Source organism: Protomyctophum parallelum (genome assembly GCF_964188405.1).
Source record: "Protomyctophum parallelum genome assembly, chromosome: 21".
Lineage (NCBI taxonomy): Eukaryota > Metazoa > Chordata > Actinopteri > Myctophiformes > Myctophidae > Protomyctophum > Protomyctophum parallelum.
Genome location: NC_139713.1, coordinates 22914646 through 22931250, shown reverse-complemented (window position 1 = coordinate 22931250; position 16605 = coordinate 22914646). Strand labels below are relative to the sequence as shown.

The window sequence follows — 16605 nt, the reverse complement described above, 5'->3', positions numbered from 1 at the left end:
GTCCACATGTCAAAGTGTCCTTGGGAAAGACACTGAACCCTACATTGCCTCCAATGAGTTGGTCGGTGTGAGCTTGCCACCATTGGTGTGTGAATGTGGGAAGTGAGGATGCTGGCGTCGACTGTTCGCCGCTTCACCTCCCAATGTATGAATGAGTGCTTTGAGCACTTGGAAAAGCGCTATGAAAATGCAATTCATTAAAAATGCAATTCATTAAGCTTAATATTGGTATACATTCTGATATAAAATATTTCTAAAGAAGAAGATTATAACATGGCACTTATGTCAAAAAGGTTGCCTGCTGTACTGTACTCTGTACTGTACTCTTCTGCCTGAATCTGACCGGTTCACACTTTCCTCCGAGGTGGAAAGCCTGGTGACGCGAGGTTAGTAGCCAATTACACAGAACCCCAGTTCCTGTTTGTGGGCCATCGTATGAGGTTACGTCCAGAGAACGGACTATATTATATTGATATAGGGTGGTTATGTTGTTGTATATGTGGGATGTGCATTAGATAAAAAATTGGGAAATAGGAATGTGTCTGGAGTGGCCGAATAATGGATTACGAACATAAACGGCAGAGACGGGATGAAGACATGGTTAGTGGCAAATGTTAGCGTTTTGTGACTAAAAGTGGCTAATGGCGTCACCTTCTGGGTCGGTCCGATGTGTTTGGCTACGAAGGCGAAATAAATGGTAGAAATGGTAGGGAATAGGAAAAATAGAGTCTGCAACACTGGTATGAAAAACTCTATTTTTCCTCTTGTCTGCCTTTTGTCTAGCACCTGGGCTAGAGTGGAGGTGCATGCTCTATTTCCTTTGTTAGAAATGGTAGGGAGCCATGTCAATATCACGGTGCAACGTGCCAAGAGCGTTATGGATGTGGTGGCTACTGATGTGGGGTAATTGCAGACGTGATGTGCGAAAACATAGCATTGGAAATTTGGGGCATGGCGAACTTTCTAAATGTAATCTTTTGAAAATAGCAGATCTACAAGCTCCCTTTGGCATGGGGTGTAAGACTTAAGTAAATTACGTAGTTTTTTACCACTGAAAATAGCCGACGTACAAACTCACAACACGTTGCTGATGTGACAAGCCCCACAAGCTTGTATGTCTTCTTTGTGGTCTACATTATACAATACACGTTTTCAAACTGTGGCCAAAGCACACCAGTGAGCAAGTTAAAAGTCACACCTGTATTCATAGCTAAAATAGCAGATCTGCAAGCTCTCTATTTTTGGACGCTATACTCACTGAGTGATCCCACATTGTAAACATTCAATCAATGCCATGCAGATGTACAGTATGATGGTTACTTATGTTCCTGTAAAGTGTTGTCTTGTCTACAAATGCTAAGTATGCTATTTATGTAGCATGTTGTTTAGATAGAGGTTAGGTTTTATATTTACCGCGTACATGTATCCTACACGTACAGTATACTCTCTATTTACTTTCAGAGTGATTGCTAACTCTACCTTAATTGTAACTCTCTTAACCCTTTTACTGCTGCCATTTATTGAGAAATTAGGACCTAATTCATGCCAGCATTTTTTTAATTTGAGCTCTTATTTTGAAAAGCCACATTTTGCCTCAACCGGAAGTGAGCTTATCCCTGCCAGCTTTACGTTGCCAAGACAACCTTTGTTTACATGATCGAAAAATGCCGGTACATTTTTGCACTCCACAACGTCGGCTCGTGCCGTCAAAGAAACGCTGTTTTGACCAAAAATGCCATCTGGGACAAGGAATAGGAGATACAGGCGATTGAAAGAAACGGATAGAATGGATTCTTATGGCGACGGTGAATTAATATGAACGATCCAGTGCAGTGCTAACAACAGTGCTAGCTAACCGGCTAACGTGAGTAGCATTATGGCTTGATCAATCATATGCACTAATAAAGGGCAATTGCCGAAGGGCTTCGGCAATGGCAGCAAGCGTTAATATCAAATTAATGCTTCAATTGCCGAAGGGCTTCGGCAATGGCAGGAAGACGGTTAAGCATCAATTACATCTATTCTATGTGTGTATATACTGACTGTACTCATCATCAATAGAAGATAAATATAATTATATTATACAGAAAGAAAAGAGAAGAAAGAAATGAGAGACACAAAGAACAAAGTGTTAAAGACAATACAGCCAGCCCAGTACATAGGCTACAACACAACAAAATAAGTTGCTATATTGGAAGAACAATAAAGTCATCAACAACTTGAATCTTAGCGTCCCTATTCTTCGGAGAAATATTTACTGTAGAGCGGGGGGAATTGGGGGAGGCCTACCCTAGTATAGAGCTCTGAGGGACTCCAGTCAACCAAGTATAGCCTATAGTGTTAAGTGGCTAATTCCTACCCATTCCAGACCTTAACTGCACCTGTATACTGTACTTTCACCCCTAAACTGAAAAACAGTCTGATCTGACAGATTTTATGAATCTAAGAATGGCACCCACCCCACAGGTGGCAGGATGAAAGCATTGCAGTTGCTGCTACATGTGTTCTTGTTAGTTTGTTCAAGAGGGTAAACTCCCGAACCGAGGGGCCTTAACGCAAACACAGAACAGAAGCCAACCAGCTACACGCATGCAGCTGTGAAGCTGCATGTGTGTAACTGTATTGCAGTACGTACTGTACTGAATGTACGCACGCGCACACACACACACACACACACACACACACACACACTTTAAGTTTAAACACACTGTATGAACTTTTCCTGCTGAGCTCCTGGGAAAAAAGGAGACCTCGTCATGATGGAGATGGGGCAGGAGTGTTGTCCGAAAAAGACAGTGATATTTGTAGAAGGGAGACCATGGCCTCATTGGCTAACTACAAATTGAGAGAATCAGACTGGGTGCTCAAGCTTACGCTTACAATTGTGAATGAAAGATTTTGACAGCGTGGGAAAGAGGAAGCAACGTAGTGGAATTCCCCAGAAAGAAAGAAAGAAAGAAAGAAAGAAAGAAATGAAAGCAGATTGATACTGTAGATACAGCGTGACAGCAAAGATGGAGAAGATGAACTTTTGCAAAAGCTTTTTGTCCAAATGAGGCGTGGACCTTCACGCCGCACTAGAAGACTAGAACATGAAATGGTAAATGGTGCATTTATATAGTGCCTTTACCTAAGGCGATTTACAGATTGTGCATTACATTCACCCATTCACACACCGATGACAGAGGAAACCATGCAAGGCACCAACCTGCATCGGGAGCAATTAGGGGTTCAGAGTCTTGCTCAAGGACACTTGAGCAAGGACACTTGAGCAAGACTAACTCTGCATGGGGGAGCCCGGGTTCGAACTGGGAACCTTGCAGTTCCCATCCGGTCACTCTACCCCTGAGCCACTGCCACCCCTATGAACACAAGCATCCAGCCTGTACATTGTGATGTAGGGGAGAGCCGCCAAGGTTGTAACGCTTCACGGTTGTAACATGGACGTTATCTCTTGATTGGTCAACGCCACCATGACGCCATCGCGTCAGTATGTGTACAGCAACGTACTCTACGCCCCCAGGAAGTTTTAAGTGTTTACCTTCATCCCACAGGGAGCTATTGGCGAAAAACTGATTTTTCTCAAAAAGCAAAAATTTTACATCTGGAGTATATGTGTGCTACAATTTTTTTCTTTGATGTTGGTGAATAAAAATCCACATGGATGTCTTCAAGCTTATGTTCTTCATTAGTTTGCATCGTGTTTAGACGGAATGCAAGTTCATTCTGGTCTGTAAGCAACGGCAAAGAAAACTTGCTAAAGTGGATCAATTGTAACACACGCCGGCTCCATTCAATACCATTATAGGTCATATTTACACAGTTGACATATTGGCCAATATTATATGTTCTAAATTTGTATTGTATTGTGTAGTGTATTCTAAAATTATTGTAGGGTTGTATAACATTGTACAACTCAATAAATCAAACGTTTGTTTAATCAATGTATTTCTGACAAAAAAAAAAAAAGCCCAAACTGGTACACCCGATACTATTTAATATTTCCCTTATATTTGATACATTTTCTTATCACATCCATGGTATGAAAACAATGCTAAGGAGTTGCTTCAATGAAATATAATTGCTTTAAGCTGAAAACGATATGTTTAATGATGTTTTTTAGCGTTGTTACATTTATCATGCATGCCGTTACAATTAATCCGACATGCGCAGCAATTGTAACACTGGAACAGCGTCCACGTTCGGTTTAATAACTCCCGACCTGTTTTATAAAATAAATAACTTGCAGTGGTTTATGGTAGCAGACATGTGTAGGTCCGTTGCCTGAAAATATTACATGTGTAGATAAATGGATCTCTGAGTAAAAAAATGAAACGTGCAAAATGTTACATCCTTGGCGGCTCTCCCCTACTGTACTGCATGGCATGCAGTACAGCGGGATTGATTCTCAACCTACATGTAGATACTGCAAGTGGATACTGCAAGTGGGCCCCCCATATAATTGGGAAGACACTAAGATTGAAAAAATCTGATCTAGAAAAGGTTGAGAACTACTGATACATGGCGCTTCAATCACAAACTGCACACACATTATAACATATACAGGTAGTTCAACATTGGACAGTACAGGGAGACCATGCTGCTATTGGCCTACAACGTCCAAGTATTTACTTCCATGCAACAAGACTGTGGACCGCTAATTACACCTGCTAATTCTGTCATTTTTGTCGTTACGGTTGTTACTAATATTGTTGCTGCTGTTGCTTGTTTCAGTCTCTCTGGCTCTGTTCCTATCTCTCTCCCCATGACATGGTCAACTGGTCAAGGCAGATGGCCAGCACCCTTTGGCCTGGTTCTGCCTGACTGAGGGACTTTTTCCTTGTCTCACACAAAAAATAGGAAAGATGGGGGGATCACTACTACTACTGTAGTGTTGAGACACTTTTGATTTGACACTAGAATTACATTTTAATTTAATTGAAATCGAATCACTTCACTACATGTACAGTACCATGATTATCATGATGGATTTAGTCTAATAAAAAGTATATTTTGAAATTGTGTGAAATGGCTTAACAAGTTAACATCTTAAAATAAATCTTTATTTTATTTAGACTGTTTTAGCCTCTATTTTCCTCCATGCTAAACCCCTTATCCCTAAACTACTTTGCCTTTTCTTTTTACTATTTTGAAAAACAGTTTTGAATTGTTAGAATAGCCAATCTACAAGTTCACATGTCGATGTAGACTAGATTTTAACTATTCAAAAAAGTTTTTAAAAATCGTAAAACAAACTAGAAAAAGTGCCCTTCCGGGCACAGGTCTCCACCAGGTTATCCACAGATCCGTGCAGTTAGAGGTAAAAACACTTTTCGGCCAGTTATAGCGCCACCTTGAGGCCGAGTTGAAATTGTTCATGTGGCATTTCGTCCTCGGCCTAGTGGGAATGTGGGTGCACAATTTCACGGAAATCACGCGATGTGTTCATGATTTGCAGCATTTTGTTTGAAACTGAGCACTCCTGTGAACTTTGGAAGCCAATCTTAACGAATCAGGATGGAGTCTGATAAATCTGAAAGACCCGTTTCGTTGAATGGCTCTAGAGAGACTGTGTACCAATTTGCGTGATGTTTGGACAAAATCTGTAGGTGTACTGTGCAAAAACTTGTTTTGCACAAAGCGGCCTCCTGGTGGCGCTATAACAGGCCGTTCTGGAAAGTTTGGGGCAGAGGTTCATGGTTGGCATCCAGGGAGTGTGTGTGCAAAATATGGCATTGAAAAACTTGTTTTGCACAAAGCGGCCTCCTGGTGGCGCTATAACAGGCCGTTCTGGAAAGTTTGGGGCAGAGGTTCATGGTTGGCATCCAGGGAGTGTGTGTGCAAAATATGGCATCGACCGGGTTAACGGTGGCCGAGATTAGCTGTTCACGGACACACGGACACACGGACGGACACACGGACGGACGGAGTGCAAAACATACTCTCCCCACATGCCTTCGGCCTGGTGGAGACAAAAAGGCAAAGTAGTTTAGGGATAAGGGGTTTAGCATGGACGAAAAAAAAGCCCTCTATGTCTTATCTAGAATAGAATATATGTATATATTTAATCTTAATCAAATCTACAAGTTCAAATCTACAATGCGCTTCACGATGTGATGTGTTGTGAGATTGTAGCTCTGCCTTTTTAGTAATCTCTTTTTTTGTTTTCTTGGTATTTTTTAATTTTTGGAAAGTTTAAAAAAATGTTAGACGTTTGTAAACATTATTTTGGAAGCTGACAGCTGTCATTCCAGCCGCCACCCGGTTGACCCCTTCATTGATTCCAGCCTCTCATTGTGTTCCTTTGCAGAGTGGTACAGCATACACTTTCCTGCCAGCCAGGTACAAGTTGGCACATTGAAGCACACGCCCAGATACGTTCAGATACTGTCACCAACACTGCCTTTCTTTTCTCCTCGGATATGTCTTTTGTTTCGTGCTTGATACGAATCCCTTTAAGCTCCTGTTTGGCACTAGTCCGTCAAAAACCTGGCCCCACACCCTTCAGTGCACTCAGCCCTTTGACATTCCTTATTGTTACTTTTAACCGTCTGTGTTTTCACCACCTTAATGGCTGCACCCTACTACCAAGATGCTGCGTGGGTCTTTGGGTCCCGCCGGGTCCCGTCTGGCTCCAAAGGTTGATCTGCGACCTCCGGTCCGATCCATTATTTATAATGTGATTGGTTCTCAATTTGAGACCAGGAATCCTTAAGCAGGTTCCAGGGGGTTCCCCAGTTAAATGATTGATGGGGAGGAACAAAAATCACACTCATGTGAAGTGAGGGGCACCTGGTAATGTTTGTTTAAAGTCTATAGACTTGGCTGCCACATGACGTCACGCTTAGTACTCTAAACAAACATCAAAAGTCCATAGACTTGGCTGCTACTCTGTTAAAAGTACTCCAGATGCTCAAAAACCTTATGGAGTCTCTCAGAGTTGTGGGGGTCTGTGGCCTGGCGATATAAAGGTTTGAGAAGCGCTGTCTTAATCACCACAGACTAAAAAGGGCCCCTGCAGACCTGCCACAGTCTTTGCAGTCAGTCACTCTTTCATTTCCTGGGCCGTTACAAGAGAGAAGTCCCCCCCCCACCACATACTCTTCCAAGCTTCATGTCTCTAAACCTCCAGTCCCAGAACCTCTGGGCCAGCCATGCAGAGAACCAGCACCACCACCCACTAACCCAGCCTTCAGTCCTATCTGAGAAGCAGGTTTTCAGGCTTAGCCCTGCGAGTATGTGTCACTCCCCTCCCCTAAGCACAGGTGGACGTGTAGGGAACCCTGCCAAATACTTTTGGTTTAGAAGGAGGGAGGGAGGGGTGTTGGCTGCATGGGCCTGGTGGGTGGGTGTAGCAGGTTTTTTTGTGTTTCTTAGATAACCGTTAGGACTAAATCACTGACACACCTTCATAGCAAATTTGAGCTTCTCTCTCTCTCTCGTCTCTCACTTTCACAAGTCTGCCACTGAAGACAGTGCTGAGCTTCCTGAAGGGGGACGGAGAGAGAGTACACATGAGAGAGGAACTGAAATCAAAACTTCTTCTAAAAGGTCAGTAACAACCCAGTCTCTCGCTCTCTTGCATTCAGTGTCACACTGCATTATTTCAACACAGGATGTCATGTCAGACGAGGTTTGTATTTTGTTCAGAAGGGTGGCATGATTTTAGAGTTGGTGTTGCAAATGTAGGGACTTCACTATGCTGTTACAGATCATTAGAATGTTGAGTGGTTATAGATGCTTCACGTCTTAGAAAGTGTAAACCGGGATAAAAGTGAAGTCTAATTACACCAGGGCCTGTGAAAAGATGTTCTCAATGCTGTCATGTTACAGTAAGTGTCAACAGTTTCGTGCTTAATTGGATGTCAGTAAGATCTAACTCTTCCATTCTCTTTAGAGCTATTTAGATCATGTTAAGTGGTGGTGGTGTTCAAGCAGATCTAACGTACTGTAGATGTTTTTTGCTTTGCTGTCTGTATTAGTATGATGAAATATGGGGATATATTGGGTCTTTCATGTCTTAACTGTCATAGCATGTATGACTATGTATGACAATCTATTGTCTCTAAAGAATGGTTATGCCATGACAAACTGAAATCAGCTGGAGAGCATACAGTATGTCACTCCTGTCATAAGTCATACAGACTTTCTCATGGTTAGAGGCATCAGTAACAACTCCATCTACAATTATTTCTTACTTTTAAAACAGAATTATCTGTTGAAGTTAACGATGTGTTAATCAGACGAGCGAGCTTGTACATCTGCATTTTTTTTAAATAAATTGTTGAATAATTTTGTAGTCTAACACAAATCTTCTCTTCTGTGGGTCACTGGTATGCACAAAACACTTTCAGATGTGTGTCCACTGTCCACATAGGCCAAATAAAGTTGGGGTCCTAATTTGAGTTTAGAAGGCATTCGTAAAGTCTTACTTACTGTAAGTTTGAGGTTGCCTCCCTCTGCCTCAGATGACATTCAGTCATTCATACTGTATGTCTGTTTTTAAACGCCTACACACTATTTCACCGCTTTAGACTGGAGCCAATCAGAATCAACCTTACCATAGTCCAGACTGTATTTACTACATCTTTACCCATGACATTCCATAGGTTTAAAAAAAAAGAAATGTTACAATCTCTGCAGGACAGTACAGTACTGGAGATATACTGTGTAGAGTAAGAAAGGCTTGGCTGTGCCAATTATTCTGTTCCAACACATCGGAGCGGAACAGCTGGAGCATGGATATTACATTAGCAGAATCAGAGGCATCTTTACTTATGGCATCACAGGTTTACAGGTGCAAAGTACTCTCTTCATCATTGTATATATATAGTATTCCATGAGAAGAGATGGGAAAGAAGTAGAGAGGGAGCAGCAGTGTTGTTTTTGACAGCAAATTATTTTCTTTCTTTTTTCTTGTCATAGTCATCTGAAAGGTAGCAGATAGCAGATTTACAAGCTCAAAACTAGCTATAGCGAAGCTGGGCATTCATTTACGGGGGGAAAAAACATACAAAGTTAAAATATGGAGATAAGACTTTTCTGCCCGACAGTGAATATACCTTTTTATTTTTTAAGGAATCAATTTAACTGTGAATTGTATCTTTATCCATTTTGTAAGGTCCACTTGTAAGGTTTGTACTGAACGTAGGTAACAATGTATTCTTATTTTGTTCCAATAATAATTTAATGACGACAGTCCATGTGCTGGTGTTTCCTTATAATTACAATTCATTCACCATTTCACAAAGAATTATAATTGAGGAAACTAAACCCGATGTGGCAGAGGGGTTACTTGGGGATAGAATCCATTAGACACACACACACACACACACACACACAGGACCACACCCACCTTTACACACACACAAACACACACTGTTAATGGAGCTCCAACAGTGTAAAAAATGACCCACCTTTACACCCGTTTTTCACTGTGTACTATAATAGCCTCTTCTTCTGTAGTCTGTGGTTTTGTGCATGCGAGTCAGTCGCTCTCTCTCTCTCTCTCTCTCTCTCCCCCCTCTCTCTCTCTCTCTCTCTCTCTCCCCCTCCCTCCCTCCCTATCCACAAATGAACCTGATCCTGGCTAGTCTATTGTTGCGAGTTATACCAGGATACTTTTACATCAGTGTGTTCAACAAACACTTCCAGGGGCAGACTCCCTCTATATGTTTGCACAATTAGGACTCTGGCAATAGACGATAAGCCAGTGCAATCCAGCAAGTCAATAAAGGACCTCATTTCACCTTTTATTTGTACAAAAACACATTCGAGTGACTGATAATGTGAATGAGGGTAGTGTAACATTCACTTTGCTGTCATAGACGGACGTGAATGAAGACAGCTTTTGTGCACAGTAAAAAAAACAATCCTCAGTATTAATTTGTCCATGTCTAGTTACATGGTTACAACTCAAGAGTTAAAGCAAGTGATTTGTTTTGGTCAAAACATTTATTTTTTGTTTACTAAAGAGCTAGAGAGAAAGGGAAACTGTTTTGATTGATTGAATGATTGATTGAATACTTTATTAGTCATGAATATAAACGGCACGAGGTACAGTCAGACATTAAGGCTAAAAGGATAACACAAAAAAGTCCTGGGGACTTCTTTCCAATGTGGCCCTACTGTGTGTGTGTGTGTGTGTGTGTGTGTGTGTGTGTGTGTGTGTGTGTGTGTGTGTGTATATATATATATATGTATATATATATATATATATATTCTTTTTTTTTAATTCATCAACATAGCATAAAAAATAATACAAATACAAAACACTATAATAATATGCACAAAGGAGAAGGGGGGGATGTTGGCCGTGAATGACACTCCTTTCTATGGGAAAAAGCATTTACCTCCCCTTGTGGTCTCCTGATATATGTTTTTCAGGCTAGTTTTGAAATAAACCAGTGATTTACATCTTTTAATGGATGGTGTCAGTGAGGGCATTCCACATTTTGGTGGCAGAGTAGCAGAATGAAACATTTCCCATGTTTGTTCTATACATTTGTTCTATATTTGGGTAGTACCAGATCGTTGTTACTCCCTGCGTTACTGAACAAACACTCCATAGACACTAGTACTGTAGCAATGATTACTAAGTCATTGCAAAGTAAATATAGCTATCTAATACTTACTTTTACAACAACAAACATTTACACCCCATTTATAACTCATTTATAACACACATTTACACCCTGAACATTACTACATTCAAAAGATGAACATTACTACATTCAAAAGATGGCACCTGGAGCCAACTACTGTGGCTTTAAACAGACATCAAAGTGCTTGACTTAATCCGCTCTTAAAATCTCTCTATTGTAGCAAAAACATAAGATTAAATCAAATTAATTCGACAGTGCTGAACGATTCTTCACAAAATGAGATTGCATAGGTGTCTGAATCTAGATCGCAATCTTTTTTTCAATGAATTGTGCAGCATTAGCAGATTCGGACACGCCCCGAAATACCCGTATGTGGGTCTTAAAGAATAATAGGGTTATGAAAGGTGAGAGAGCTCACACTCAGCTCCGCCCAGACGCCCACCTGGAACGTATTTCATTGAAGACACAAATGTGACTGTGTCAAAGCCCTAAAAAAATAAAACGTTTCCGTGTTTTCTAGTCACTTAAACAGCCATGAAAAGGTTCTGCATCACAAAGCATCAAAGATATATTTTTTTCTTTGTAAATCTGGATTAATAGCTGAATGTGTATGCCTGAGCATTTGTTTTCCAGTGTACGAGTGTGTGTCTGTGTGTGTGTGTGTGTGTGTGTGTGTGTGTGTGTGTGTGTGTGTGTGTGTGTGTGTGTCTGTGTCGTTTGTGTGGGTGTGTGTGTGTGTGTCGTTTGTGCATGCGACGTGCATGCATGAGTAATGAGATTGTGTGTTTGCATGCTTGCATCCCTGCAGGTACATTTGTGTGTGCATGCGTGCGTGCATGTGTGCGTGCGTGCGTGCGTGCGTGCGTGCGTGCGTGCGTGCGTGCGTGCGTGCGTGCGTGCGTGCGTGCGTGCGTGCGTGCGTGCGTGCGTGCATGCGTGTGTGAGCGCGCGCGCATGTGTCCAGCCTCCTCCATAGCGCTGAGGTCCAGGTTTTGTTCTGCGTGGTATTGGGTAGGGTGAGTAAGCCGCCCCTCACACACGAATAGAGGAACGGGATGAGGCTTCAAGAGGCTGTCGTGGGTGGGAGACCTGAGCCCTGCCAAAAAAAATCCTTCTGTGTTTGTGTGTGTGTGTGTGTGTGTGTGTGTGTGTGTGTGTGTGTGTGTGTGTGTGTGTGTGTGTGTGTGTGTACCCAGCATGCCTTGATCCTCCCACCCACCCCAGTCCAACAGGAGTTAGCCCGTTAACTATATGCAACATGCTGGAGCCTAGCTTACTGCCCCGCAAACTGACAATGTGTACAGTATATAAGATACTACTTTACTTGTATTATGTATTTCAAACAGTTGTGTTTTATTCAGCATTGAGAGAAGGATGTCTTTTCATTTCTTCTTAGGTGTATTGTCCGATTTAGCTCATGTACTGTATAAGTGTAGATCAATTATATATTTTTTTAATTCAAGGACCCCCCCTATAAAATATGCATTTTAAATGCATAGGGGGGTCCTTGAATAAAAAAATTGTGGTTCCCTAACCTTTTTAGCCTGCGACCCAACAGAGAGATTAGACGTTTGCCCGGGACCCAAACTAGAGAAAATCGCAGATCTGCAAGCCCACAACGCGTAATGATTACACCATTTGGTTCCCAACTATAAATCGTGCGAGTGTTTGAGTTACAGCTAAAAGCGTGCACATTGTGTTAGGCTACTAGTTCTTGGTGAAACAAACGCCTCAGGCTGGAACCACAAGGCGACCACGCGGGCAGGCAGGCAAGCTCACACACCCAGAGGTTGAGCCTTTCTCACCCTTTCTGCTTTCCTAAAGTCTGCCTTTAAGAAACGTAGGCTACTGAAAAGGTTTTACATGAGTAAAAGTATCAATACTGTAATGTAGAAATACTCCGTTACCAGTAAAAGTCTGGAATTCAAAAGTACAAAAGTATTGGCATCAAAATGTACCAAAATTAGAAAGTACTCATTATGCAGAATGTCCCCTTTCAAGTTTTCAAATGTATAAAAATCTTTTTAAAATATCAGATCTAAAAGCTATTTTCATTTTGAGCTTGTAGATCAGCTGAAATGTATGTATATAGAGCTGACTGGTTAATGTATTCTCATTGTTTTCTAACAAACATCTGAATCTACAAAGTGACTAGCAAGTAAAGTTTTCAATTAAAAGTATATATATATTATTATATATATAATATTTGCCTCTGAGATGTAGTGGAGTAGAAGTAATGCTTATGAACTATGCTTAAATCACAACAAAACTTGCAATGTGCATCATCTGACAATGCCTAAAATATTACGTGTCCATCATTGGTAAACCCCTCCCCCTTGCTTGACAACATTTTCATTTTGCCAATGAACATTTTGTCAAGCAAGTGGGAGGGGTTTACCAGGCTAGGTACTGTAGATGATATGCTACATACATTGTTGGAAGCAGTAAGCATCATAAGCCTGATTTATAGTTTGTCGTACTATACAGTGTTGCACAACACAACACAAATAGCCACGACACAAGCTTGTAGATCTGTTTTTAATAGTTTTTTGTTTTTCAGCATGCAACACCATAATGGACTATATTTTAAGCATTGCAAAAGCTCTTAAAATGTATAATTAATTGACTGGATGTACAACTGAATACTCTGGATACATTTGTAATAATAAGGCACGCTAAAAGTCATTGGTTCTCAGAGCATCGTCCTTGAGGGGGTTCCAGGTGGTCCCCAGCTAGATGGAGAGTTGGTAACCATATGGACCCTTATAGTTCTTGACCCTTACGGGTCCAAGAGTTACATTATTGTTAAACATCTGCATTACTTAAGTTAATTTACAAGAAGTCTACAAATTAGAGAAAGTAGAAGAATTGTTATTCTGATCGTTTGCCTGTTATCTCTCCTATGGTATACCAACATCAATACAGCATGGAGATGTGTACAACTGTACATGATATTCTTTAGTCTTGTGTCTGAAAGACTAAATGTGATCGAATGGCTCAAATGCAGAATAAATAATGGACCTTGATATGAAAAGGGTTGAAAGCCACTACCGTAGTGCAAGTGGTATTCCAATGAAACATTCAAGCGCAGTAGCCAGTGAACTCGGTGCACTTTTACCAGTATATAATGTACTGTAGCTACTTGACTCTCGTAATGTAGATGTTTCCTGTGTGTGGTGGTGGCCAAGATCATCAGAAATAGTCCCCTGTAACCACTGGCAACCTACGGAGCGGTTAACTTCAGCTAAGTGACATATGCACGTGCCGAGAAACTCCATTCTCTGCCAAGCACAAATTATTAAGCCCATGGCAAATGGGAACATTAAAGTTCAAATACCGTAGTACTAACTTTCAACCCTGGCGTCTACTATCTTGGGCATGTCATTATAGGGGAACATTGTCAAACAATAGTCAAAATGTGACATGTGTCCGATTAATTGGCAGTTTTTTCTTTATTCATCGTACGATGAATAAAAAAACAAAGAGCTTACGTGGTTAACGTAAATTCAAATAAACATTAACACCGGCAAACCAAACAGAATGGTGTGTGAAATCCAGTGGAAGGGAATTAGATGTCAAATTCAAACAAAGAGAGAAAAAACAAACCGATGTCATCGTCTAAAAAGAAAGATCTGGTTTGAATAAGTGGGTCCACCCACCTGTACTGTATGTGAGAGGCAGAGGGAGGGAGAGAGAGAGAGAGAGAGAGGATGGATGGCAGTTTTAGAGACACGAGTGTGTGGGTTATGTTCGCTGGCCTGCGTGCGCTGCTATCTAATCACTTGGAGGGAAACGGAGACCAGCGCTGCCTTGATCCACCCACCCACCCACCCCAGTCAAACAGCAGTTAGCCCGCTAACAATACACTGCAGCATGCCGGAGCTCAGCCAGTGATAATATTATGGAGATAGATAGGTGTGTAGCTTATATATGCATTCTAATGGATGTAATCATGATGTCTCATTCTGTGTCTCTTCAGAAAACAAGAATTGATGTGTCACTTTATAAGGCTGCTGCGGGTCATGACCTGAGTGCGTGCGTGCGTGCGTGAGTGCGTGCGAGAGAGAGAGTTTGCTACAGCCTACAGCAGTGGTATTCAATTGGCGGCCCGCGGGCCACATGCGGCCCACGGAGCGCCCCCTTGTGGCCCCTGGAAGAATTTTGAAAAAAATAATGGTGTGTGCGATATTAATTGTGAGATTACCATAATGACGGTATAGGACCACTTTTCAACCTATCTTCATATAATAGGTCCTCACTAATAATCATGATAAAATGACACGTTTTTTTCTACTCGGTCTGTGTCACATAGGAGGGCTGTGGGCAGTTCAGAAACCCACCCAACAGTGACATCAATGGAGAATCCAAGCTCATAGAAACTGCAGGCTTTCTAGTCCTGAAAAGTTGCAATGCGAAAATGGAAGCCATCATTCTCACAATAATAAACCCTGTTAGGGTCCATTTGGTTCCATTTGTACACTCTCAGAGTTACAGACCCATAAGGGTCCATTTGGTTCCAAACCATTTCCCTGGGGACCCCCTGGAACTGCCTCAAGGACCCAGGGGTTCCCCGGACCCCGAACCCCACTTTGGGAATCACTGCTCTATGTAATCTGATAGTCTGATAAACTATTCTCACGTCGTAAATAAATCTAATCTAATAAAAAAAACAATCTGCCTAATGATGATGTCACTGGTGGTCGTGGACAGGTTTCTGAACTGCCCACAGCAGAGTGAGTGTGTGTGTGTGTGTGTGTGTGTGTGTGTGTGTGTGTGTGTGTGTGTGTGTGTGTGTGTGTGTGTGTCCGTCCAGCTGATGGTCGTTAATGTCAAAGCAATGCTGTTTATGCACTGTCAAATAGGTCTAGGCCAGGGGTAGGCAACTTTAACGATGGAGAGGGCCATTATATTTCCACAGTCACTCCAGAGGGCCAGATTGCATATTACTGTCATAGCAAAAAAAATAGCCGATCTACAGTGCGACGCGTTTTGACCTTGTGATCAGCTATTTTGCTATATACGAATTGAAATCCTGAAATATTTTTTGCTTTTTTGGAATTGGAATTCTATTTAATTTCAAATGCCTTTAATTATATTTCAGTCAGACAACTCTTAGAGTGAATTTAGAATATTATTGAGCTTAATTGCGCATAGATTGGTGTCAGGGCTCTGTCCCTATTCATTCCCTGTAACATTAACATTTTAGTTAAATTATAAGCCAAATAGAATTACAGGGGATGAATGAGACCCCCATGCAGGGGGATCTAGAAACAGAGCCTGTATACAGGTGGATGCTGGGGAGGCGGTGGGATTTGCAAAAACGTCATGAGCAGCAGGTTAGCAGCGAGCGAGGCAGGGAGACAGCAGCAGCAGCGGCGCACGACCGCACAGCGGGAGAGAAGCCAGGAATGAGCAGGTAGTCAGGTAGGTTTAAATAGATGCTCTGATCAGGTAAAGAGTGCATGAGACTTGTCACCTGATCAGGTAGGTGCGCTCACGAGTTGCCTTCCTGAACTAGCTCTGCAGTTTTTGCATCATTTATGTTAACTTCATGAACTAAATTCAAATTCAATGGACATAAAAAAGACAATACCATCTTAATAGGCCTACTACTCATTTAGCTACTAATTTAGACTGGATTAATTAAATCCGGTCATGTCTGCATGATTGGAATTGTAACAGCTGAAATAAATATGATATCAGTATTCTGCTATTAACCTGAGGGCCACATTAAGTGAAGGTGGGGGCCGCATGTGGCCCCCGGGCCGCCAGTTGCTGTATGGTCTAGGCCTACATCTATTCTAAGGCGGCATATACCTGTATAGACATATTATCCTGCTCATTACTGTGCGGAAATATACATAAATATTCGTGTTTGAGCACAAAAAGCATTTTGAGAACCCACAAATTTCCGCACTTCGCGCGCACACTGTGCGGCCCCCCCACACACAATCATTCTACAGTTGTGGCCCCCGGCCTAATCTAATTGAATACCCCTGGG

At 41.7% G+C, this 16605-nt stretch overlaps 1 protein-coding gene across 3 annotated transcripts in view; it reads left to right on the top strand.

Annotated features, from left to right (window-relative positions):
* The first annotated feature begins 7414 nt into the window (after nucleotides 1-7414).
* Nucleotides 7415-16605, top strand: part of zbtb7c (zinc finger and BTB domain containing 7C) — a 35495-nt gene continuing 26304 nt past the window's right edge. The window contains exon 1 of one of the 3 annotated variants that reach the window (XM_083794438.1): nucleotides 7415-7551. In XM_083794438.1, the coding sequence (XP_083650564.1) occupies nucleotides 7515-7551 (37 nt within the window). In that variant the 5' untranslated portion in view covers nucleotides 7415-7514. Of the gene's footprint in view, nucleotides 7552-7736; nucleotides 7833-16605 lie in introns of those variants that run through there. The other 2 variants (XM_083794441.1, XM_083794439.1) reach the window with 2 other exon arrangements.